This window comes from Pseudoliparis swirei, chromosome 19 (genome assembly GCF_029220125.1).
Source record: "Pseudoliparis swirei isolate HS2019 ecotype Mariana Trench chromosome 19, NWPU_hadal_v1, whole genome shotgun sequence".
Lineage (NCBI taxonomy): Eukaryota > Metazoa > Chordata > Actinopteri > Perciformes > Liparidae > Pseudoliparis > Pseudoliparis swirei.
Window position 1 is genome coordinate 9,374,743 of NC_079406.1, and position 24,504 is coordinate 9,399,246.

At 41.7% G+C, this 24,504-nt stretch overlaps 2 protein-coding genes across 5 annotated transcripts; one reads left to right on the forward strand and one right to left on the reverse strand.

The window, feature by feature from the left end:
* Positions 1 to 2,158: 2,158 nt before the first annotated feature.
* ugl (ureidoglycolate lyase) lies at positions 2,159 to 13,379 on the reverse strand. The gene is made up of 15 exons (XM_056439904.1): positions 13,341 to 13,379; positions 12,147 to 12,275; positions 11,841 to 12,059; positions 9,910 to 10,000; positions 9,675 to 9,751; positions 9,288 to 9,398; positions 9,114 to 9,173; positions 8,455 to 8,611; positions 7,165 to 7,363; positions 6,475 to 6,553; positions 6,294 to 6,386; positions 5,172 to 5,244; positions 5,002 to 5,069; positions 3,849 to 3,973; positions 2,159 to 3,264 (listed from the first exon to the last, which is right to left on the reverse strand). The coding sequence occupies exons 1-15, from the start codon at positions 13,344 to 13,346 to the stop codon at positions 3,093 to 3,095; spliced, it is 1,659 nt and encodes a 552-aa protein (XP_056295879.1). The 5' UTR covers positions 13,347 to 13,379; the 3' UTR covers positions 2,159 to 3,092.
* A 573-nt stretch (positions 13,380 to 13,952) lies between these two features.
* On the forward strand, positions 13,953 to 24,095 carry hars (histidyl-tRNA synthetase). Of its 4 annotated transcripts, none has more exons than XM_056439905.1 (14): positions 14,022 to 14,109; positions 15,142 to 15,533; positions 15,639 to 15,728; positions 16,925 to 17,044; positions 17,147 to 17,242; positions 17,604 to 17,729; positions 17,838 to 17,945; positions 18,196 to 18,294; positions 18,489 to 18,582; positions 19,262 to 19,389; positions 19,501 to 19,767; positions 21,682 to 21,798; positions 22,256 to 22,402; positions 22,580 to 24,095. In XM_056439905.1, the coding sequence occupies exons 2-14, from the start codon at positions 15,435 to 15,437 to the stop codon at positions 22,649 to 22,651; spliced, it is 1,563 nt and encodes a 520-aa protein (XP_056295880.1). In that variant the 5' UTR covers positions 14,022 to 14,109; positions 15,142 to 15,434; the 3' UTR covers positions 22,652 to 24,095. The 4 variants fall into 4 exon arrangements, with proteins under 4 accessions (XP_056295881.1, XP_056295883.1, XP_056295880.1 ...); XM_056439907.1 differs by having other exon boundaries at positions 23,053 to 24,095; XM_056439906.1 differs by lacking the exon at positions 15,142 to 15,533 and having other exon boundaries at positions 13,953 to 14,109.
* Positions 24,096 to 24,504: the final 409 nt, after the last annotated feature.

The window sequence follows — 24,504 nt, forward strand, 5'->3', positions numbered from 1 at the left end:
AAGTCATAGTCTTATATATGCATTTATTAAAGTCCCTACAGTAGCACAAGAGCAGCTCAAGTGAGGTGAAGGATGATATTGAATAAGATACGTTACACTGGAGCCACCATGATTCATTACAGTCTCAAATTCAACCGCTCTAGACTCAGTCCGCCTATCCAGCTCATCAGTGATGGAGTGTGGAGGAGCCCACGCTTCTCCTGACCCTTCAACACATCCTGTCATCAGCAATTCATCACTGCTCCAATTTACTATTTGTATGGTGTCAGGGAAACTGGCTCAGAGAATGTGACAAGTGGTTTATTAAAAACTAACTGGGATGTGGGACTGGGAAGACACCATCTATAATATCAACCATGAGAGCAGTTGCATGGATGTGTTGCATGTGGAAGCGTTAAAAGTGCACACACATTGGGAGTTGGTGGGAAGGCTGTAGTGGATTCTCTGCTGACCTGCTTCACAGTGTTCACATTAGATTGTTTATTGTTTTTATGTCTGTTTTTTATATATATATATATATATTTTTTTCCAATGATTTTGGGAGGAGGCCAGTGTTTTATCGTAACCTGTATGTTTATTGCTTTTTTATTATGTTAATGTGTTAACCTCATTCTCCTTTAGTGAAGGCTGTAACATCTGGCCACAGGGACCAAAGCTGAAATTTAGCCTTAGCTAACGTTAACACATTTACCCATGGGTTGATTAATGTGTACGGTCCCTTTACAAATAAATAAATAAATAAAATGAAATTCAAGACAATCATCAGAAATGAAATACAAATATTTGTGTGATTTCCACCCTGTCATTGGGTTTGATGTCTGGCGGCGTCTGCATCTACGCAGTAATACAACACGCTGACTGTAATTAGTTCAGTTGTCATTGACCCTCCTGGGGGCCGCTCGTGCTCCCCTGGAGGAAACCTTTTTACTCTTCAAAGTTAAATGCATAAATCCAATGAATGGAAGCACTACCCCAATGTGACATGCATCATGTATTTCAACTGCTACATATTACTCATTCATACATTCACAGAGAATCTCCATTTCAACTTTAAAATGTGCCACATCTTCCACATATTTTGGCTTTTATTCAACATTCAAATCCTAAAAAAAAACTTTGAAATGTTCAACCTTCTTTGAAGCTTATCAACAATGCCCTTCTGACATACATTAGTGTATATTGGATGGAATGTTCGGAGCCAGAGTTGGGCATTAAAATCTTCTCAGGGAATCATCTTTAAATCCTCATTTAAAATATGTGATAGGAGTTATGTATTCTTTGTCTGGGAAGCAGGGGTTAGAGAGATTAAATTTAAGATTAAGATTAAATATAGTGATTGTGTGTAACTTTGGGCACTGCCAAAACACTGGTGACCCCACACCAGTACTGTGTCTGAATGCATCTCAAATGTACACCGATGGAGGACAAAGGGCCTGGTCACACCAGAGAGTTCATCGACACATGCTAAGGAAATTGTTAGTGCAAGTAGTAGTGGTGACTACTCACAGGGCTATTTGGTGACTCAGAGCTCATAAACCAGCCAGCAGGGAGAATGCAAACATTAGCTGGTTTGATAACTGTCATGCTGGGTCTTAATTCAGATACTTCCATTCGTACACTTCCATGTAGTTAACTGTTGTCTCAAATAGAACATGGCTTTTGCACAATATTGATTGCAACATTTAACACCTTCTTCTGACCCACAAAACAGATAGTTCAGCCCACTGCCTGTATCAGTCATGCATTCACATGCTTCATTCGTGGGCTTAATGAATGAATGAACAAATTAATTGTAAACCATCAATGTGGCATCTTAATAAACAAATTCAATGAATATTATTCAATTAATAAGGCCTAATGAATTTTTATAATAATAACAAATAAATAAATTGTATTAAAAAATATGACTTTGTGTTATTATGGGTTATACCAGAGGTCGGCCACCCGCGGCTCCGGAGCCCCATGCCGCATATATATATATATTCAGGTTCCCTTCAGTTACATTATGATGCATTCAATCTGTGCTCAGTGAAAATGAGTGCTGGCTGAAGTACTGATTTGATTTCTATAAATGAATGCATTAATTAACTTGATGCTTTAAAATAAGGGGAGATGTTTGTCTGCAGAGTGAGCAGTTTCAGAGATGTGGTAGCTGCAGTTAATTCAATTCAGTTTATTTTGTTTAGCCCAAAAATCACAAATTACAAAACTTTACAATCTGTACACATATGACATCCTTGTCCCAGGACATCACATCGGACTAGGAAAAACTCCAAAAAAACAACCAAAAAATCCCTGGGGAGAGCAACAGAGGAGGGTCCCTCTCCCCGGATTCAATCAGGGGGGCACTTGAAAGTGCCGGTGAATACTTGGGTTAACAAATTACTATTAGACTTAATTATCCCTCACATGCTAACAACCCTAAACACACACAATTAGCAGCAACATTTGGCGGCAACTAAGAATTATTTTCATTATTGATTCATCTTATTTTCTTTAAAGTTACTGTAAGGAACATTTTAACTGGTTATGACCGAGTGTCAGTTTAGTCGTGTTTCTCTATATGACCTACATCAGTAAACGAGACCATCAGATAGAACATTGTAAATTTCTATATAGTTATTCTTAATGCTTGTTTTACGTGCACCACGTCGAATTTTGGAGATATCTGTTGAAATCAATAAGGTCCAGTTTAACGCCCTCAGGTCAGACTCCAGCGGGGCCTCCAGCAGCGACTCTGACAGACCCTGAATCTGATCCAGCTTCACCGTCATCTTCGACTTGCGGTCGGAAGCTCCAGCTGGGGAAGGATAGCTCGGCTCCCGGCAGCAAAGCTTCACCTCTCTGCTCCTCCCGCTGGAAGCTAACACCGACACCACTCTGCTGGAGGCTCAGTCCAAATTGCTGGGCCCGCTGGAATGAAAGTTCCTCATAGTAACTAACTGATTAACTAACCCTAACTAACTAATAAGTCTATAAAATAGCTAAAATAATGAAAAATGTCCACTGCAATCTCTGAAAGTTCCATGGGATGTCCTCAAAGTGCTCTTCGTGTTGAGCAGAGAACAGGGAGCAGTCGTCCAGTGGGACGCTCACAGTTTGGGTTGAGGCAAGTCGGTGTTTAGAGCCTCCACCTGTTCAGTGTTCTGGGAGCTGAGAAAGCTGTGGGCCTGATTTAAGTAGGTGGTGATGAACTCTGGGAAATCTCTCTTTAGCACCACTTCCAGGAACATGTCTGCTGCGGTGTGTAACCTCTGTTTCTCCCTGAAGAAGACAGATGGAGAGAGAGACATAGACCTGAACACCTGAGCCACAGTGCAGATAGGACACATTTTACAGCACAATACCTTCAGAACCCCATTTCCAGCAGGTAAAGAAAAAGCGTTACGGAAAGACAAAAATTGTAAATTTATTTATGGTAAGTTATATGTCAAAACATTGTTTTTTCTCATTACCTCACAATTTAGACTCCATTAGAATGGACATAAATACAATAACACATGATGAAGTATTTTAATCCATTTGTTTCAATGCTATTGATTGAAAGTTCAGATCCACCATTACAACATGTGTTTTATGTGTGTTTAGAACATAATTGGGTTGGGAACGGCTTTGATAAAGCTATACGCGATAGCAAAAGAACATCAGTGGTCTGACTGGTATCTGCACGTCAAGAATATAACAAATATGAATGAACATTTCTTAAAAGAGAGCATGGGGCATATTATGTCCAGGGCAGATCAACTGTGTATGCTATTGTTGGGGTGAATGAAAAACGATGTATTGTCAATGGAGCCGGCGGTATGGGTACATGTCCTCATCGCTCTCCTCAAGGAGAGTCTGCCTACCTGACAGAGGGACAGAGAGCCCTGAGCTCCATCGTGAGCTCCTTGATGAGGTCAGTCACCAGCCGCCTGCTCACCACCCTGCTGTCGTCCTCCAGCTGAGTCTGATGACGGATCCACTGCCACACCTGACACAAGAAACACACTCGGTGTCATGTCAGGGGAATCATATTCAGGGTCAACGTGGCTGGCTAACAATAAACTAACTTACATTTTAAAAAAGGCGTGTTTCATCGTAATCTTGGTGTTTAGAGATCGCGGTTTTTTTTCTCGTTTGAAAAGCCAGGATGTACAGAACAAGCACTATTAAAAGCCCTGAAATCTTGATCTCTCAACCAGCGTCTCTGAGCAACAATGTGCTACATAAAAGTTCTATTTTCTGCCAGATTTAGAGCCGTTTTGATTATTTCACCTCATCTGTCTGAGCCCTTCTTCTTGATTTGAAGTGGGCTGGACTCAGTTGAAAAACATCGGGAGACCAATCTGAATTTAGCAACATTTGAATCAAGTTCTGATGGCATCGGTGGGTTGTTTACTTGTGTTTTAAGGCCTGTAAATCAAAATTGTCAATCAAATCAGATGAAACTAGAATGGGCACTCGGTAGAGCGCATACCTTCGCATATCACAAGATTGTGCATTGAATTCTGAACATTTTGGCATTAGTTGCATGCCAATTGGATAAAAATTGGCTGCGCTATGGTAAAAAGAAGATGTTGACCTTTTCATGACCTTGACCTTGACCTTTGACCCAATTGATCCCAAAATCTAATCAAATGGTCCCTGGATAATAACCAATCATCCCATTCGGTTTAATACTTTTTGTGTTATGCGAATAACACGCATACAAATAAATAAATAAATACACGGCGATCGAAACATAACCTTCCGCATTTTCAATGCGAAGGTAACCAGGTTCTTAGCTGTGCTAGCGGCCAGACTGAACCATGTCAACAACTATTAGATGTCCAATACTTTGGTTTATAACCAAATACCTCCTCAACTATTGACATTTGCATCAGCCTCCCCTGCAATGGGTAGCTAAACTGAGTGTGACTCAAAGAAATTGTCATCCAATTCCTCCAAGTACAGGTGTTTTTCTTTGTTATGGCCCACAGGGATGGGTGCTGAAGTTGGATCATGTAATCCTAAACCCACCTGTGATCTGGAAATTTCTGCTGTGGCTGAATCTTCAACCTGGCCTCTGTAGATGAAGTGACCTCTACCTAGGAAACAGAACATGACTTTTAACAGTCCACACAATAAGACCCACTCCATGCTGTCTGCTCCTAACCTAGATGAGAACTAGAATATGTGAATGTACATACCTGATAGCCAAGCGTTAACAAAGAGGACACCAACTGCAATGTTATACTTCAAACCATAAAGGGTGACTCCTCCCTAGAGAAAAACAAAACACATTCAAATATATTTCACGAGTAGAAACTTACACCGCGCATATTTAGTTATGTGTACATATAACTGCCACAGTCAGAGTTACTTTTCCACCCTATCATCTCACGTATGAAAATGTTTCATTTATCAACAAAACTGAACACCAAGGGAGATATTGGAGTGACATGTTGGACAGCGCTCTGGAATAATGGTGTTCATCCCTGCAGTAGAATTCCACCTAAACTAAGATATATCATGTCTTGAGACCATGTCTAAACCCATTTCTTAAACCTACCCTACTGTGTCCGGGCCTGCACTTGGGTCCAGCCTATGACGGACCCGAACAAAAAGTATGTTTCTGGCAACAACTCTGCTGGTGTTCTGGATTCAAATCAAGGCCGAATATCCTGAGATCGCCAAAAAAGCAATAAAAACCCTGCTTCCATTTCCAACATCCTGTCTTTGTGAAGCAGGTTTTCTGCATTGACAGCGACCTAAATTAAGTTACAGAGTAGACTGGACCTAAAGAACACACTTCGGGTGTCATTGTCTCCCATTACACCGAGGTGGGACCGGCTCGTTGCAGAGAAACAAGTTCAGGGCTCCCACTAATTTGGCATATTGGTGTTTTTATGCCGGTTGTATTATTTTATTACGTCGTATTTATTACGCCATATTTATCGCCGACACACAAAAAACGTTGGGGACCGCTGGACTAGAAGGTGGCGTTGGAGAGCGTGGCCATGTATCGTTAGCATAACATAGTCTATTTGACTCTAAATGGACCATCATTTACAAAATGAATATCATGCTGTATTGAAGAAGACTTGAAACTAGAAATTGAGACCATACATTTTCTCATAGACTTCTATACAATCAGAGGAGTCGACCCCTGATTGATATTTGAGAGAATGCCAGCTTAAAGCTATTCCACATTGGCTTCACTTCTCAGAACCAGAGGTCGGCCATTGGTGCCCACTAAATCTGGCAACATAGAAGAGGCTGTTAGTTTCAGTCTATCAATGGTTTTATCCAGGGACAACTGAGCGACTGACCAAAGGCATGGACAGCAGGTCATCAGGAGTCACCGTGACATCATGTCGAAGCTGATGAAGCTGGTTATCACCTTCAGTGTGGAGCTTGAAGAGCTGGAAGGGGTGAAAAATTCCCGTGAACAGAAACCCAAAATCATTGTATTTATGGAATGCTTTGTCTGGCTCATGATCCAGTGCTTACTTTCTGCATGGGCTCAATCAAGGTCAGATCATACACCATGAAACCGTCCACGCCTGCCTGGATCTCCAGCAACTTCAGTCTGACAGGAGGGAGGAAACAATATCAGAGCAGACAACATGTTTCAATTTAAAATGCAGCAACGGTGGAGATAACTTTTGTCAACTTGTCAATTGACAGACTGACAGTCAGCCTGCTCTGTGTAGCGGTGTAGAGAGTATTCACTTTAATTTAAGGGTAAATTTGGTATTTTTCAATCTGGTTAACATGTTTTTGTGTCTTAAGTGCCAATAAGAACAACAACTTATTTAACTAGAACGGGCACTCGGTAGAGCGCATACCTTCGCATATCACAAGATCGGGCATTGAATTATGAACATGTTGGCATTAGTTGCATGCCAATTGGATACAAATTGACCGTGCTATGGTAAAAAGAAGATTTTGACCTTTTCATGACCTTAACCTTGACCTTTGACCCGATTGATCCCAAAATCTAATCAAATGGTCCCCGGATAATAACCAATCATCCCACCAAATTTCATGCGATTCAAGAATATGTTGAACTTTTCATGACCTTGAACTTGACCTTTGACCCGATTGATCCCAAAATCTGATCAAATGGTCCCCGGATAATAACCAATCATCCCGTCATTCCGTCTCATGAAGAATGTGTGTGAATAGCGATGTTCCTACCTCTTGACGGTAGCCAACACTCTGCTGTGGGACGCACTGAGCGGGTCCTCAGGCAGCAGCAGGGCTGCCATGCCTCCTGTGGCCAGCGCTCCCCTCCGATGACACGTCTGAACCAACAGGTCCATGTAGCTGCGCAGAAAACGCTTCTCCATGTTGACGTATTTACTGCGGTCGGGCAGCAGGAAAGCCTTTCGGTGACCTGGAGGAGAAAGGCATGTCCTCTTGACTTCAAAGAGACAAGGATTGCCTTTTTTCAGCACCACTTTTGTTTTAAGTTATTTATAATGAGAAATACACTCCAACACACCTATTCTATGAACCTGAATTCCGATAGTAATAACAATATATCCTTTATTGATCCCTGTGGGTAAATTCTTCTCTGCATTTTACACATCCGTAGTTATTAAGGAGCAGTGGGGAGCAGTGAAGCACCCGGGAAACAACTGGGGGGGTTCAGTGTTTTGCTCAAGGGCACTTCAACATGCAACTATAGCAGGGGCAGTGGGAATCAAACCTGGTACCTTGTGGTTACGGGATGACCCCACTGAGCTACAGCCGACCCAAAATACATTTGGCCATGGACCCATTATGAGACAATGGGAGCCTGGGCACAGCCATGCTTCTACACAGGAGAAAAACACAGAGACTTCATAATTGTTGATTTGGGTCTCTTTGTAGTCGTTACACGTCTTTCTGTGATTTTGTGGCTCACTACAAAGAGACACAAAACAACAACTATCAGAATCAGAACCTCAATGAAAGCTTCTGATTCTGATAGTTGTTGATTAGTCTCTCTTTGTAGTCGTTACACGTCTTTCTGTGATTTTGTGGCTCACTACAAAGAGAGACAAAACAACAACTATCAGAATCAGAACCTCAATGAAAGCTTCTGATTCTGATAGTTGTTGATTAGTGTCTCTTTGTAGTCGTTACACGTCTTTCTGTGATTGTGTGGCTCACTACAAAGAGAGACAAAACAACAACTATCAGAATCAGAACCTCAATGAAAGCTTCTGATTCTGATAGTTGTTGATTAGTGTCTCTTTGTAGTCGTTACACATCTTTCTGTGATTTTGTGTCTCTTTGTAGTCTTTTAAACTCTGCGTGATACATATCCCTTGTAGTGATGTTTTTTAGGTGTAGGCTACGGGGGCCCATGACATTTTGTGCCTCTGGGCCTGTTCTCATTAGACCCATTCAGCAGTCCCTGATTGGGTTCAAAGGCTCGGTCTAAAGTGTAGGGTTCATGGGGAGGTCAGGAGAAGATAAAAGCCAGAAGGTTTGACTCACCAAATTTATTGACAAAGGAGGCTGAATAATCCCAGATGCCACAGTTGAGTCCTGCTGAATGGTCTCGCAGTTCGTAGAGAATCTCCTCCATCTCAAATGCTGCTAATACATTTTCAATTAGCACCGTTGCCTTAATGCAGCCCAGCGGGAGGCCCAACTAGACACACACAGAGAAAGAGATTCAGTAGATATACAACTACATATGAGGAACCATCTCACACAGATTATTTTATACAATAAACAAGGCATTCAGAAATGTAAATAACAAAAATACTGAAAAAGAGAATTAAAAAGGACAAATTAAAGTAATGAAATGGTAGTTTGAAAATGGAAAGTAGAACTGCTGCAATAAACCTGTGATAAAAGAAGGTTAAGCTCAAAGTGAAACTTAGAAACTTTAACTAAAAACATTCATTATAAAACCGGGAAATCAGTCTTTCTTTTCCATCGACCATTTACCACTTAGCTTCTCCAGATATGTGTAAATGAGGAATAGGAGACAAAAGCGTGTTGGATAGCCTTGAAATGGTTTATACCAGTGGTGGTATAATTAGGGACAAATTATCAAATTAACAGATTACAACTGCGTTAAAAAACAAAGTATTTCTAGGAGAACATAGATATGTGGTGTGTGCGTGAACACTGACACACATGCAGACCTTATGTTGTGTCCAGACAAATATCTTGTTCCATAGTCTGGCCTCCATGAAGCTCTCCACCTAGAGAACAAGAAGAGACCGGAGAGCCTTATGATGACTGTCTTCATATTAGACAAAACATCTAAATCATCTGTATGTTGTGTGTGTGTGTGTGTGGGGGGGGGGGGGGGTTACCTTTGAGAGGTAGAAAAAGGGTCCACTCTTGTTTTCAAAAAGTTTTTCTCCACAGTGAAACATGAGGAGTCCAAAGTCAAAGAGAGAACCAGGAGCCTCCTTCCCTCCCACCTGGAAAACAGATACGATTTTCTTTATGGGTTATTTCCTTTAATTAATCATATATTAGTATAGCCTAAAACAAAGTGAATGTTACCAATGCACCAAATAAATTGAAGGAAGCTACTTATTTTGTATGATGGTATTCAAATTATATTCATATAAATATAAGAATTAAACATCTTTGAGCAGAACAGAAACCAACACAGGGTGTCATATGAATTGTATTTATTTAGGCAATCTGCAATGACTAAATAAACAGAGTAAAGTGAAATGCAGAGGTTATACCATCATGTTGTGCTCCACCATGTTCCAGGCGCGAGGGCGAAGCATCAGCACTGGAGCCTGAGATATGTGAGGAAGATCTGTGAACCAATGGAGGGAGGAGGATGAGTAGACCTACTGTGACTCTTTTTCTGTTCCACACCTGGAATACGTGTGCCACCACACAGATAAGATATTCCTCTCTGTACAGTAACGTAGCTGTGCCAACATGAGTATCGATATGAAGTAGGCCACTTACTGGGGAACTGGTTGTGAACCGCCATGAAAACGTTGTGAATGCCTTTAATCTGGTTGTGATATGTAGGGCAGTTCCCATCATCAAAGTCAACCTGAAACCAAAGAGATCATTTACAGAGAATGTGAGGAGTCTTCAGAGATGCTCGTGGCTCTGTGAGGCTGTGCTCTTGGAGGAACTATACATGCTAAGCTTATTGTTAACATGCTCACAATATCAAGGCCCGTTCTCTTTAGACATCTATGGTGATTAGGGTGACCAGACGTCCGGATTTAGGCCGGACAGTCCAGATTTTCAATGCCCTGTCCGGACGCGTATTTGTCCTCCTTTTGGGAGCCACGCGACCATATATGGGCACTTCCGCACGCTGTACTAACGGTGTCCTTCTTGCGCCTCAGAAATTCTTTACTTTTTGAGCCGTTAAATGTAAACCAAATTTGTTTGGTTTTCTTTAGGCTTTTAAAACATTAATTTAATGAATAACACAAATGTTATGCCTTGTGGCACTCAGCACTTTTCATCTCAATGGTCAGTTTTTCAACACCACAATGTGTTGAATAAAGACAAATACTGTGAACAAACACTTTTTTACTCTTCAAGACTATTCTGTTTCACATACATCATGTAGAATCACACAAAGTAGTATTGTAGAGGGGAGCACGCCAAAGTCCTATGCAATTATTCACAGACTCAAAAAATACCCCTATAGTGTCCTCGTTTTTGGTGTTATGGATATGGTCGCCCTAATGGTGATACCACGTTCACCATCATGTTAGCATGCTCACATTTGGACACAACTAGCCTACAGCATTTTCATAAAACAAACAATTGGTCAAATTCATTTATTATCAGGTGATGACATACCCTTAGCAACGGTGTTATCATCACTGCTAACCATTGGCAGTGACAGTTTATGTGTTGGTAGTGCATATAAGGACTCTGCAAGGAGCTATTCTTCAAAGTAAGATTTGTACATCTAAAATATATGGCTGGTGTCATTCTATATTTTTCTCAGTCAACAAATCCCATAAAAATGCCAAAATCAATTATTTGTTCGCCACTAATTCAATTCAATTCAGTTTATTTGTGTAGCCCAATTTCACAAATTACAATACTTTTACACTTGCCTGTCTTGTTATTCAAATGGGAGGATAGAACACATTTGTTGTGGACTATTTTCAATGGTGGATTAATCTACATTCACTCTAGAGACTATTTCTGACAGAACAGTGTAAATGTCCAAAGTCCAAACCAAAACTGCAATGTTGTTGTTATTTTGTTGTTAAAGCGTGTTTTGTGGTGTCTTTCTGTAACTGTGTAAAGATCTTAAAATGTGTTGAGTTGTATAGTTGTAGAAAAGATCATATCACAAGATAACTAGAACGGGCACTCGGTAGAGCGCATACCTTCGCATATCACAAGATTGGACATTGAATTATGAACATTTTGGCATTAGTTGCATTCCAATTGGATAAAAACTTACCGCGCTATGGTAAGAATAACATGTTGACCTTTTCATGACCTTGACCTTGACCTTTGACCCGATCGATTCCAAAATCTAATCAAATGGTCCCCGGATAATAACCAATCATCCCACCAAATTTCATGCGATTCGGTTGAATACTTTTTGACTTATACGAATAACACGCACGCACGCATACAAATACACAGCGATCAAAACATAACCTTCCGTATTTTCAATGCGAAGGTAATCATGCTATTTAATTATCACATCGACACATGTCTATCTGCAATAAAAGGATAGCATAGATGCACATAATCAGATCATGAACTGTAATATGACTTACTGCATATGTGTACTCATAATATGAATGATGTCCACATTAGCAATTATAAATAGGCCTTTTAAGACCCAACATTGCAGCATTCAATGTCCAGTTATTGTGTTGGTTCCGGACGGTCACATGTGGTACCTGTATGCCTTGTGCTGATGACTGCAGAGCTTTAATGAAGCGCTGGGTGTCGCAAGGAGCCATGTCCCCGATATCCACATGTCTTCTCTGGAGCCTTGGGGGAACCGGGAGCACCCTCCATGCTGGGTCTCCCCTGATATGTGTGGTACTTTCCAGAAAGCTTGGCAGATCAGATGAGAGGTCCAAATGGGCCTTTCGGGACACTCGTAACTGCAGCACCTGAGCAAGGTATAAAAGACGCCTCATCGTGAGCTAAACAAGTCTTCCATGCATTGAATTTTTAAAAAGCCTTTTCAGCTGTCTTACGTGATCCACCTCATCATCAAATGTGGAGATTAGTTCATGGAGGAAAAGGAGGGAGCCTGTGGTGAAAAGTGTCTTATATTCTGCTTCTAGACCTGAGGGGGATGGGCACAGCTCCATGCTGACCGGACCCTGTGGATAAAAAGAGTCAACATATCATATCAGTGGGTTAATCCTGGTCAATTGGGGTTAATGTAATCCAATAATCTCCAGTACAATATGCAAGACTTGAAGAAGTTATAACTTTGTGAAAATGTACTGTGACTCACAGTAGCACTCGTTTCTGATTCCTCAAGGAAACATAACACAGCTCTACTTCCCTCCACACAAACCTGGAATTCTGACCTTTTTGGCCAATTTAAGGCAGTGGAACCAACTATAAACTAGAACGGGCACTCGGTAGAGCGCATACCTTCGCATATCACAAGATTGGGCATTGAATTGTGAATATTTTGGCATTAGTTGCATGCCAATTGGATAAAAATTGACCGCGCTATGGTAAAAAGAAGATGTTGACCTTTTCATGACCTTGACCTTTGACCCGATCGATCCCAAAATCTACTCAAATGGTCCCCGGATAATAACCAATCATCCCACCAAATTTCATGCGATTCGGTTTAATACTTTTTTAGTTATGCGAGTAACACGCATACAAATAAATAAATAAATACACGGCGATCAAAACATAACCTTCCGCATTTTCAATGCGAAGGTAACAACATATTTATTGACGTAGTATCACCTCATTAGGTTGTTGGCAAACAGCTTCCGTATTAAAAACCCAGTCATCCAACTTAAAGGGAGCACCGTAGTCTTGTGGCGTATAAAACCAATGGCCTGAAATGCCCCATAGAGCTGCATTGATGGTAATAATTGTCTGTGGGTTCATTAACATGCTTGAGTCCTTTTACATTATAATGACAAATATTTAACACACAAAATAGAATATAAAAGGTCCTCCATGAATAGGTAGCCCACTGCACATGCCACCTAACTTTGATCCAAGCACAAAAACATCTTGTTGTTCAGGTTTTTTTATGACTTTCATTCACAAGAACCAACGACTGATGGTCAAATAAAGATTAATCTGAAACAGAACACTAACGCTAATTAAACTGAAGTTCATCATACATTGGCATTCTTTACTGTCTATTATGTTTAATTATCTGCACAATAAAGTAATGCAATGATACTCACAGACATGAGGACAGCTCTCTGTTCATGTGTTTCGAGAAGTGCACTTTGGTTACGGATGTACTTTGGACAGTGTTTAAACAGGAAGATTTGTTTGTTCTTCATGCAGAGTTTAAAGTCCTAAGGGGCGATTCATTGACCTTTGAGGCAATTTAAAATCTTTATATAATACAAAAGATTACAATGTAATATGTTTGAATTCAGATCAATATGAATCTTTGATTAAAAAAAACCCAAATATGGACATTTTAAAAGAGAGTAAGAATGTCCTCCAGATGACTGAAAGGGAGTACATATTAAGCACTGTATGCTGGTATGATGTGTATTTTATGCACTTTGAATAAATTCCATGGATATGATTGATTAATATGGCAAAAATGTGAAAACTTGTGATATTGGGCTGTTCAACGTTTTGAGTTGAACTTCGTGTGTACTGGAAACATTGGCATGTTAAACTTTGTAAGATTATGAGGTGTTTGCAGTCCAAAATATTAAAGAGTTTTCCGCCTCGTGGCTGAAAAGGTTGCTACTCACCTTCGCCCGGAAGTATTTTACTTCGAAAATATCAATCGCACATTTTTACGTGTTTCCGCTTCCACTTTACGGCACTACAGACCTCTTGACTGCTAACCTCACTGTGTAGCCGGTGTGAGTAGCGCTGCGAACACATTAATGAAAAGCCATGGAAGACAAGGCACAGATACAAGAAGCGATTAAAGGCCAAGGGGAAGTCGTCCGGAAGTTAAAGTCAGAGAAGGCGAGCAAAGATCAGGTCAGTACCCAGAACAAGCTCTGATATGTCCTTGTGGCGTTAGCGCTACGTGTTTTAACGGAACACCCATCGTGAGAGAAGAACCTTTTCCTCTGTCATTTATATGCCGAATTAATTGGAAGACATCAATAAGCTCGAACACCTTGACTCGTTATATCGCACAGTGCTTATGTGCTGAGTGATGAGTGAGTCAACGTTAAATTGCTATTATTGTTAGCGATACGTGGAGTATGAAAGCGACGTGACCGCTCGCGAGCGGTATATTTGGCATTCCAGGTGACGTCAGAAGGGACCGCAGACACAGTTTACAGTTAGCCACACCGGCTAACTGCTAGCGTACGAGTTGCCTCAATTAAAAGAGGCAACGCGAGCTGACTAACCGCCCTCCCCAGTTGTGTCGCCTTAAGTCCAGCTAGCTGGTGCTACAGTGTTGCACCCACTCAACAACAGTACGGTGGGCGTTTCAAGAGCGTACGGTTATGTAGGTAAACATGAGTGTCATCAGGTGCCACTTCATCAGTCATGTTGTCATGTCTGCTGTCCGATGGGAGCAGGATGGAAGATGTCTATAATCTTCCAGAGCACTTCCTCAAATATTCAGGACCTTCCTCCAGAGCAGTGAAGAGCGGATGTTGCAGCAGGGGGGGATTGTGAGGTCTCATGTTTTACATAAATATTCCTTAATGGCAGTTTAAAACCTTAAAGATTGACAGCTAGAGTTGTTTCTCAGTGACTGTCTCCGCTGAATAGTCCACAGATAGCAGGCTCCATCAGGATCCTTCACTTATGTTTCTCTGGAAGCTTTCTTTCCTTTTTAATTGTCTTGTTTGGTCTGAGTATCATTGAGACAGCATCACCAGTATGTTCATGCACACACATGTCTCACATATGCACTTAGATTGTTTGAAGTGAGATTGGAGGCTTTTTTGAATTCATATATATATTTATTTCCTTGATTGACTTGGTCTCATGTGATCTCATGTTTTATCCTCCACGCTGTGATGATGATGGGTCATGCCTGCCCTCCCCTAGTGCTAGGGTTGCTTACCACTTTTCTCCTGTTCTTCCTGCCTGACCCTGGATGACCTCGGCCTGCCTCACCCGTCATCATCATCATCATCATCTACCTCTCTTGCTGGTGAATCAATCCCTCCTTGACGTCATTGCCCAACTCACTCACTGGTTCTACTTCTACTGCCCCTTGTGATTGGCTTTCCTTTACGAAACCTCTGGACATTGTTGTACCCATGATGCACTCCTGAACTTTTGCCTGTCCAATTCCTGGACCTGTTTTTTCCTTCTTTTTTCTGTGCTGTGCACTGAACATGCTGGGCATGTTTTGTGTTCGTGTTTGCTCTGGTTTGATGGGCTTTCGGGCCGCACCACGGTCTCTGCATTCTTTCCCTGGGATCACTGTGGCTCAGGTAAGCCTCTGATGCTGTGTGTTCCTGTCATATTATATAGCCTGTAGTTGTTTTGTATGCGTGTGTGTGCACGCCTGTCTTCTGATGTGTATGTGTGTGTTACAGATTGATGAAGAGGTTGCCAAACTGCTGCAGCTGAAGGCTCAGATAGGAGGAGATGATGGCAAACATCAGTTTGTCCTCAAGACGGCAAAGGTAAGACCACAGTTCTGCTGGATACACACACACACACACACACACACATTTTCTGAACCCACAGAGTACTGTTGGAATAGAAAAGGAGAATGTGTTACAGAGACCAAATTCATACCTGGTGTGAGAACATTAACTGTATCTGGATATCTATTTTATCAATAAGAGAAACACATGGCAATGAAGTTATGTTGCACAGGTTTCAGTAGCTCCTATTGTAATGTGATTTCCGCCTGGTAGAGGACATCCATACAGTTTGATCACATTCTGAGGATGAACACGAGTGTTCTGAGAGGTAGACCTACTACCTGTCAGAGATGTCTCGTGGCTTTGAAGAGAGTACAGGTAACAGCTGCTTAAGTTCCATGTCAGTACATACTGAAACTAATATGTATTTATTTTGTGTGTTTGGTTGAAGCTATAGTGTTGATTTGTAGTTAATCCTTATATTTATGACCATTACCTGGTACAATATTTTTACATTACATGTCATTTAGCAGACGCTTTTATCCAAAGCGACTTACAATAAGTGCATTCAACCTAGAGTATAAACTAAGAACAACAAGAATACAGGAAGTAACATTTCCTCAACATAGTCGAACTCCAAAAGTACCATAATAAGAGCCATTTAAGTGCCACTGAAGTGCTAATCTGTGTTTTAATCCAGATATAGTCGGAAAAGATGTGTTTTTAGTTTCCATTTCAATTAAGTTTATTTTATATAGCCCAATATCACAAATTATGAAATTGCCTCAGCAGGCTTTACAGCCTGTCCACATACGACATCCCTGTCCCAGAATTGTTACTTTGAGTTATTCATCACAATCTGAACCTGTTGTTATTGATGTAAACAAGCTCTTAAGTGGCCCTGATCTGATCACATTTCAGCCTGTTTAGCTGCTGCTGTCTGCAGTGCTTCTCTTCAGCACTAGACACAAAAACATGAGGAATTGCAATTCAGGTTGAAATGTATTGAAGCCCTTTAACATTAAAAATTAGAAAAACATTACATTTAAAAAAGTTAAATCATAATTTTTTCCATAACAAAACTTAAAAGTCATTTTTAAGGTTCTCAGCCACTTCACTTCATTCACTACAACCCTGCCGATGGAGTCTCTCCTGATACACATTTATTTGAAGCAGCTAAAGATTCCCTTTGGCTGTCTTATTAAAACACAGCACATGTGCTTCTCCGTCAGGGAACGAGGGACTACAACCCCAAGCAGATGGCCATCAGAGAGAGAGTCTTCAGCACCATCATCGGCTGCTTCAAACGCCACGGAGCAGAAACCATCGACACGCCCGTCTTTGAACTCAAGGTAGATTAGATGGAACACAATTGAACACGTTTGCCGCCCCATGAACGTTTGAACATCTGGCGGTTCCAATGCAACGTCTTGTGATCTCCCTGTGGCGTGCAGGAGACGTTGACGGGGAAGTACGGGGAAGATTCTAAGCTCATCTACGACCTGAAGGACCAAGGAGGAGAGCTGCTGTCCCTCAGATATGACCTCACTGTATCCTTCAAGATAATGAAATACACAGCGCCATGAGCGCCTGCTGCTGGCTGAACAGGAACATGGAAAAGACTCACTGGTCTCCAGGTGGCCTGATTCAGTCTAGACTAGATAACTGGACTAATGGCGTGCTGATTTCAGGAGGTTTCATCCTGTTGGTGTTGGCTCATGTTTGCATATTTTAAATTGAGGTTCTGGACGGATCACACATTGCACCTTCAATGTTGTCTCAACAAATCTCAAATGACAGTAAAATACCTCATATTTCTGAGTGAAGTTTATGAAGAAAACAGACATTAGTCAGGTGGTATTTTCTAGATGCAAAGGGGCGTGTTCTTGCCCTTGACCCCGCCCTCTTCAGGTGCCCTTTGCCCGCTACCTGGCGATGAACAAGATAACCAACATCAAGCGGTACCACATCGCTAAAGTCTACCGCCGCGACAACCCAGCCATGACCCGCGGACGCTATCGAGAGTTTTACCAATGTGTGAGTCATCCTCAGACCACGGAGAGAGAATCTGATCCGAGTTGATCCATTTTGACAATATGGTCTGCGCTACTTGAACTAATGAATTTGCGTGCGTGTGTGTTTCAGGATTTCGACATAGCAGGGCAGTATGACGCCATGATTCCAGATGCTGAGTGTCTGAAGATTGTCCACGAAATCCTCAGTGAGCTGGATCTCGGAGACTTCCGGATCAAGGTTCGTCACGTCCGTGCACTGAAATCTACAGACTGGTCAGCAGGAGTCATCTTCATGTGACCAAGACAAGATTACTTGACTTGACCGTGGGTCCAAAATGCAGCCACCAGATGTGTAACCAGATCTCAAGGCTCCTATTTGAGCCTCTGATAAAAGGGGACAGGGCGTTAGCTGTCAGCGCTCCAACCCTGAGGAGCTCTATCTACGTAAAGCTATTATGATTATTACTGATGACATCCTCTGTCTCCAGGTCAACGACAGACGCATTCTTGACGGAATGTTTGCCGTGTGTGGCGTTCCATATGACAAGTTCCGCACCATCTGTTCAACAGTGGATAAACTGGACAAGGTATGTGAACATGCTGAGCTTTTAAAATCCAGATCCTCCATGTAGACGATCAGCTGTTGTTTTTTGAGTCCATGCTTTCAGACTACACACACTGTGGTGATGGAATCCTCCGTCTTTTCATCTTCTCCCCATCCATCGTCAATACCTGGGTTTGACCCATCTCCTTTTTGCCATTTCCTGCTGTCCAAACCCAGATGCCCTGGGAGGACGTGAGGAAGGAGATGGTGAATGAGAAGGGCCTGTCGGAAGAGGCGGCCGACCAGATCGGGGAGTACGTCAGTTTACAAGGTGAGACTTTACCCCAAGTAAGAGCAACGAAGGTCCACGAAGGCTTGAACTGAACCCAGGCTGTTTATATACAGGGTTCGTACGGTCATGGGAAACCTGGAAAAGTCATGGAATTTTAAAATGGTTATTTCCAGGCCTGGAAAAGTCATGGAAAAAACTTAAATCATAAAAGTTTGGTAAAAGTCATGGAAATTTGTTATAATCACATATTCATTTAAGCTGAGTTTGAAATAATTTATATGTTTTTTAAAGAAAGACACTCAAAATATAAGCCGGGGTACGCTATCAATACGCACAATTTTCAAAAATGTTCATGTTAATACCGAGTTTTCAGTTTGGTCATGGAAATTTGGTTAAAAGTCATGGAAATCCATTGGTCAAAATGTGTAAGAACCCTGTATATATGTCACGCAGTGTAACCAGCTTCTCTCTGCTCATTATATGCCACTTATCAGCCTGGATTCCAGCAGCAGCAGGCAGACGATCTCATGATCAACTCACCGTACACCAGCTGCCAAATGAGCATCGAGTATTGGCCGTGTAAATGGGCAACGAGATTTCTTCCCCTTTCTCCAGGTTTTTTTGGTGGAGTTTTTTCCCCCCGTCTTGTGGATGTCTGAGGCTGATTTGTGATTTTGGGTTATATAAAATCCATTTATTTTAACCGTTTATGTTGCAGGTGGAATGGAACTAGCAGAGCGGCTCCTTCAGGACCAGAAGATGTCTCTGAGTAAGCAGGCCTGTGCTGGCCTGTCTGACATCAAGCTGCTCTTCAGCTACCTGCAGCTCTTCCAGGCCACAGACAAGGTGAGACACGCCGTTGTTCATGCGCCCCATCCGATGGATTCTCTCTTGACCGTGTAACTGCTAACTGTCCTTCTCTGGTATCACTCTCTCCCTTTCCTTCATCGTCTCCAGGTGGTGTTTGACCTCAGTCTGGCTCGGGGTCTGGACTACTACACGGGAATCATTTACGAGGCGGTGCTGACTCAGGCGTGTGTGTCCACGGCGTCCACCGATGCCCAAAATGGGGCGGAGGAGAGTGTGAGCGTGGGCAGCGTGGCCGGCGGCGGTCGGTACGACGGCCTGGTGGGCATGTTTGACCCCAAGGGTCGGAAAGTACCGTGTGTGGGCGTCAGTATCGGCATCGAGAGGATCTTCTCCATCATGGAGCAGAAGGCCGAGGTAAAGCCACTCACATGTGTGACGTAACAGTGACTGGAGCCCCTTTTAGACCCGAGTGAACCTTTTTAAAGGTCCTGACATTTGTTTGGCACCAGGTTCTAAATAAATGTTGTCCCCATACGTCTAAGAGGACCTGGTCAGGAGGGAGTACTTTCTCAACGTACAAGAATGGGCTAAAGCAGACATGGGCAAACTACGGCCCGCGGGCCACATCCGGCCCGTTAGGCTTTTTAATCCGGCCCGCCGAACTTGTCCAAATCGTGACTTTGTTTACTTCCGGTGTGCGTTGGCGCGGAAAGTACTCGTCACACAAAAGCCTTCACCATGATTTGTCAATCCGTTTGTCTGTCAACATTTTGCGGAAAAAAACAACCAATGAACACTCAGTAAATCACAAAGGACCCGCCCACCACACAGGTGAGGCTCATTTAGAAACAGCCTCAGTGATTTTGGCGAGCAGCGTGGAGCCTGGAGGAGCTGCAGAGCCACGAGGAGGAACACGCAGCCAGAAGAGGTCCACTTGGACCGGGTAAGAGTCTTTACTACACGTTACGTGTCACGGTGTCCGTCCCGGTGTCCGTAACTTGTGTGCGGTGCTGACTAGTCTTGTATTTTACAGAGAGGATTCACCAGCGCCTGCAGCTCCACCTGCAGCTCCACCTGCCCGGCCAGCAGAGAGGTCTCGTGACACGATGACATGATGTTATTATAGTGAAGCCATATTGTAAATAGTCTGTCAATAGTTGTGTTCTGTTTTCTATTTCACAACATGTATAGAATGTAGAATTGTTATTTATTTATGTACAATACATATTTATAAAAATAAAAAAAATGTAATGGTCATTTTTTATTTGCACACACACCCCATGAAACTTTATCTGCAATATGAAGTCATTTCTCAGTCCCATCTTTATCATTTTGGTGAATGTGTCACAGACCACATCATTTTTACTAAAAAAACATTAATACAAAATATGGTTTTCCTCATTTATTCAATTCAGTTTATTTGTAGAGACCAATTTCACAAATTTGAATCGGGAGTGCTTTACAATCTGTGCATATAGACATCCCTGACCTTTGACCTCACATCGGATCAGGAACAACAGAGGAGGATCCCTCTCCAGGATGCACAGGTGCAATTACATGTATCTAGCATTGTATTCAGATATTTCACTGCTTTTGTGAACCTATGACCTTTGGTAAACCAATTTCAAACACCAAAACAGTTCGTCCACATGAGTAAAGGTGTGTTTTCAGAAGAGATATGAATAATTTTTACAAATCGAACTTCAATTGTCAGCTTTAGGGCCATATTTTCTCGAGTAAAGTGCTGTCAGTCTGTTTGACGGTTCTTACACATGCTGACCAGATAACGCCGCACATCGCCCTCAATTTAAAGACCCCTTTCTAGTTTCTGCTGCAGGCAGGATATTTAATTCAGTCTATCTCTCAGGACAATCCGTCCATTATTTTGCGGGGTTTAAAACAATTAGAAATTATTGAGCTTGAGTATTTCGTTGGGTAATTTGTTTTGGATGTTGAAAGTGATTCCATTGATCTCTTTCCAGTAAATGTTGATTACTTTAACTTTGCACCTTAAATTGAAATGTATAAAAAACAGATGCAATCTCCAGGTTTAATAAATTACATTGCGTGTCCAAATGCTCCTGGCCCGGCCCCTCTGTCACATTTTAGAACCGAATGTGGCCCGCAGGTCAAAAAGTTTGCCCACCCCTGGGCTAAAGGAACACTTTTAGTTCCTTGAAAAATACATAAATAGTAGCTTTACAAGAACAGAACATCTGCCAGTTATTTTTTTAAATAAAAAAGTGTATATGACCTGTTTAATTGTGGTGGTGGGGTTGAAGTGTTGTTTTGTAGCTGTCCAGACTGTAACAATGTTGTGTTGTTCAGGCCTCAGCAGAGAAGGTCCGTACCACAGAGGTTCAGGTCATGGTGGCATCGGCTCAGAAGAATCTGCTGGAGGAAAGACTCAAACTCGTCTCTGAGCTCTGGAATGCTGGCATTAAGGTGTGTGTTTGTGTGCCTATGACTTTGTTCCATTTCTGGTTTTGTCTTTGTACTTATTGGCCAACGTGTTGTCAAACTTTATTAGAAAAGCATTAGAAGAATCAATATCGGGGATGTTTTGGTCCCTTTCTGTAAAGTTGAAGTGTCTTAAAGCTGCATTCTCTCTGCTGACCACCTGGGTCAAAGGCAGCGTCTGTAACTTAACCATCATGTCATGTTCAATGAGCAGCACGTTGTCTGGTATGGGATTTGGGAGAGTGGAGGTAATTTGGAAATATCTTTTTGATGGCAGTATATTTAGAAAAACAAGATTCCACACAAAATGATGTTCAGATCTGTAAACCACGTCCCCCCCCCCCCATCATAAGATAGAATGCTGTCATTTGGAACGGACTATAAAATACTATACTATTTCTCAAAGGTTCTGTTAACTGATTGCTGTGTGTTGTGTATCCAGGCCGAGTTGATGTACAAGAAGAACCCCAAACTGCTGAGTCAGCTGCAGCACTGTGAGGAGTCTGGGATCCCCCTGGTGGCCATACTGGGAGAACAGGAGCTCAAGGATGGAGTTGTGAAACTCCGCGTCGTGGCCTCCAGAGAAGAGGTTCGAGTCCTACAGAGCACACTCGAAAAATCATTTCAACTTAGAAAATACATATATATTGATTTCATTAAGTAGGAATATACGACAGCTGCCCAAAATGAAGTCAAAACATATTTGATTGCCCACTCGTGGCTGCCTGCTGTATTGGTCATAACCCCGCCCCCTCCTTGTTTGCAGATGAGACATGGACCGAATCAAGAAAGAACACATCAAATAGATGTTTCCAAAAATTGGTTTTGGTCTTTTTAAGTAGTTGTTATCACGCTGATGTGTGTTAATCGTTCTTATAAATTTGGATTTACTCACGGAAGGGGTACATAAAGGGCTCAGGATGTCTGCCGGACCGCCCTCAACCCCTGGACAGTGGGACCGCCCTCAACCACTGGACAGTGGGACCGCCCTCAACCCCTCACAGACTGAACAGCCTCATCGGCCGTGAGGGTGGCGGTTGGGCCTTTGACTCCAAAATGACCAATGCAAGATGGTCATTTTGGTTTCATTTTAGTACAGTTTATAACATCAATATCAAAACTAGAATTAAGATCTAGAGGATTCTATATTAGCACCCAGCCAGTGGAGCTGGCCTTTGTTTAAAGGGCTGTTTCTGTGTGGAACTGGGCTGACCTCACTGACCTTGTCGTCCTCTACAGATGGATATCTCCAGAGCAGCTCTTATAGAGGAGATCAGGAGGAGGACCTGAGGCCTAGTCACCAGACACAACAGACACTCTGCACAGTCTCTGGTTGTTGCCCAGAGCAGTGGCCATGAAGAGCTTCTGGAGAGAGAACGCGCTCATGAACACCATCGAGATGTATTTATTGCAGTAAACGGGAAATGTGTTCAGGATATTCTCTCGACACATTCTTGCTTTCATTGTTTAATAGCGAGGAACACATTGATTGAAGTCGATGTTTCTTATTTCCCATGAAGCTGCTGGACATCAGTTTGGTCTTTTAATCCAAATTAATTAGCTAAACATCTTTCTTAATCTGTTCAGGTCCAAGAGGACATTTACTTGTTGAACCATCAGGTGATTTACTGTTTGTCTGCCTGAATACGAAATGTCTGAAATAAACACATCATTCTGCTCCAAAAACAGCTGCTGATTTGTGTGGAGGACATATTTATTCGTCATGTTTTGAGAGGTCTGTCCCTTTTTACTGATAACATATCGTCACTGCAACAAAAACAAGTTTTTTATGATTTGCATGTTTGATCATATCCCTGCCCAAACTACAGGCATAAGATTTTTTTTTCCCAAAAAAGATTATAAATCATGTCTTCAATGATGACACAATCTGTGACGTTTGCTTACATAACGTTACAAAAATCCATATTACTTTGTAAACTTATTGTAAACGGTGTAATAATTTACCATGTCTGGGCTTCTAGCCATCACTTTTTCTGTTGTATGAAAGTGTCAAAATTGGGAGTGCCTCTTAATCAAAAGACTTGACAAACACATGGATTCCCCTGAAATATTAACCCCACTTTTGCACGAATCTAAAAGCAGAATGATAGACTGCTTTGAGATGTTTGGGAGTAGAATGCATATGTATTACATCGCCATAGTCTATGATGATGACACGGTTTATCAAGGTTTCCATAGGCCAAGTTTTACATTTTTATTTCATCTGAATTGAACCTTAAATTAGATCAAATAAAGGTACGTTTTGAATGTAGATTACATGACGTCGTCTTGTACCGTTTCTAACATTACTTCCTTTTCACTCCTAAAGCTCATCACATATATATATATATATAATACACATATATATATATACACATATATATATATGTGCATATGTATATATACGTGTATATATATGTGTATATATATATATATATACATACCTGCAAATGTGTCACATTTGGGTAAAAAATTTTTTTTAAAAAGGGTTTTGTGGTTTTTTGGGGGATTTTTTGGGGTTTTTAAAAAACCCCTTTTTTTGAAGTTAAAATTTTTAAACAAAAATTTTTAAAACCCCAACTTTAAAAAATTTTAAACTTAAAATTTAAATTTGGGGGTTTTTTAATACGAAAAATTGGCTTTTTTTTTTGGGCCCCAAAAAAAGGCCCCCAAAGGGAAAACATAAGCCCG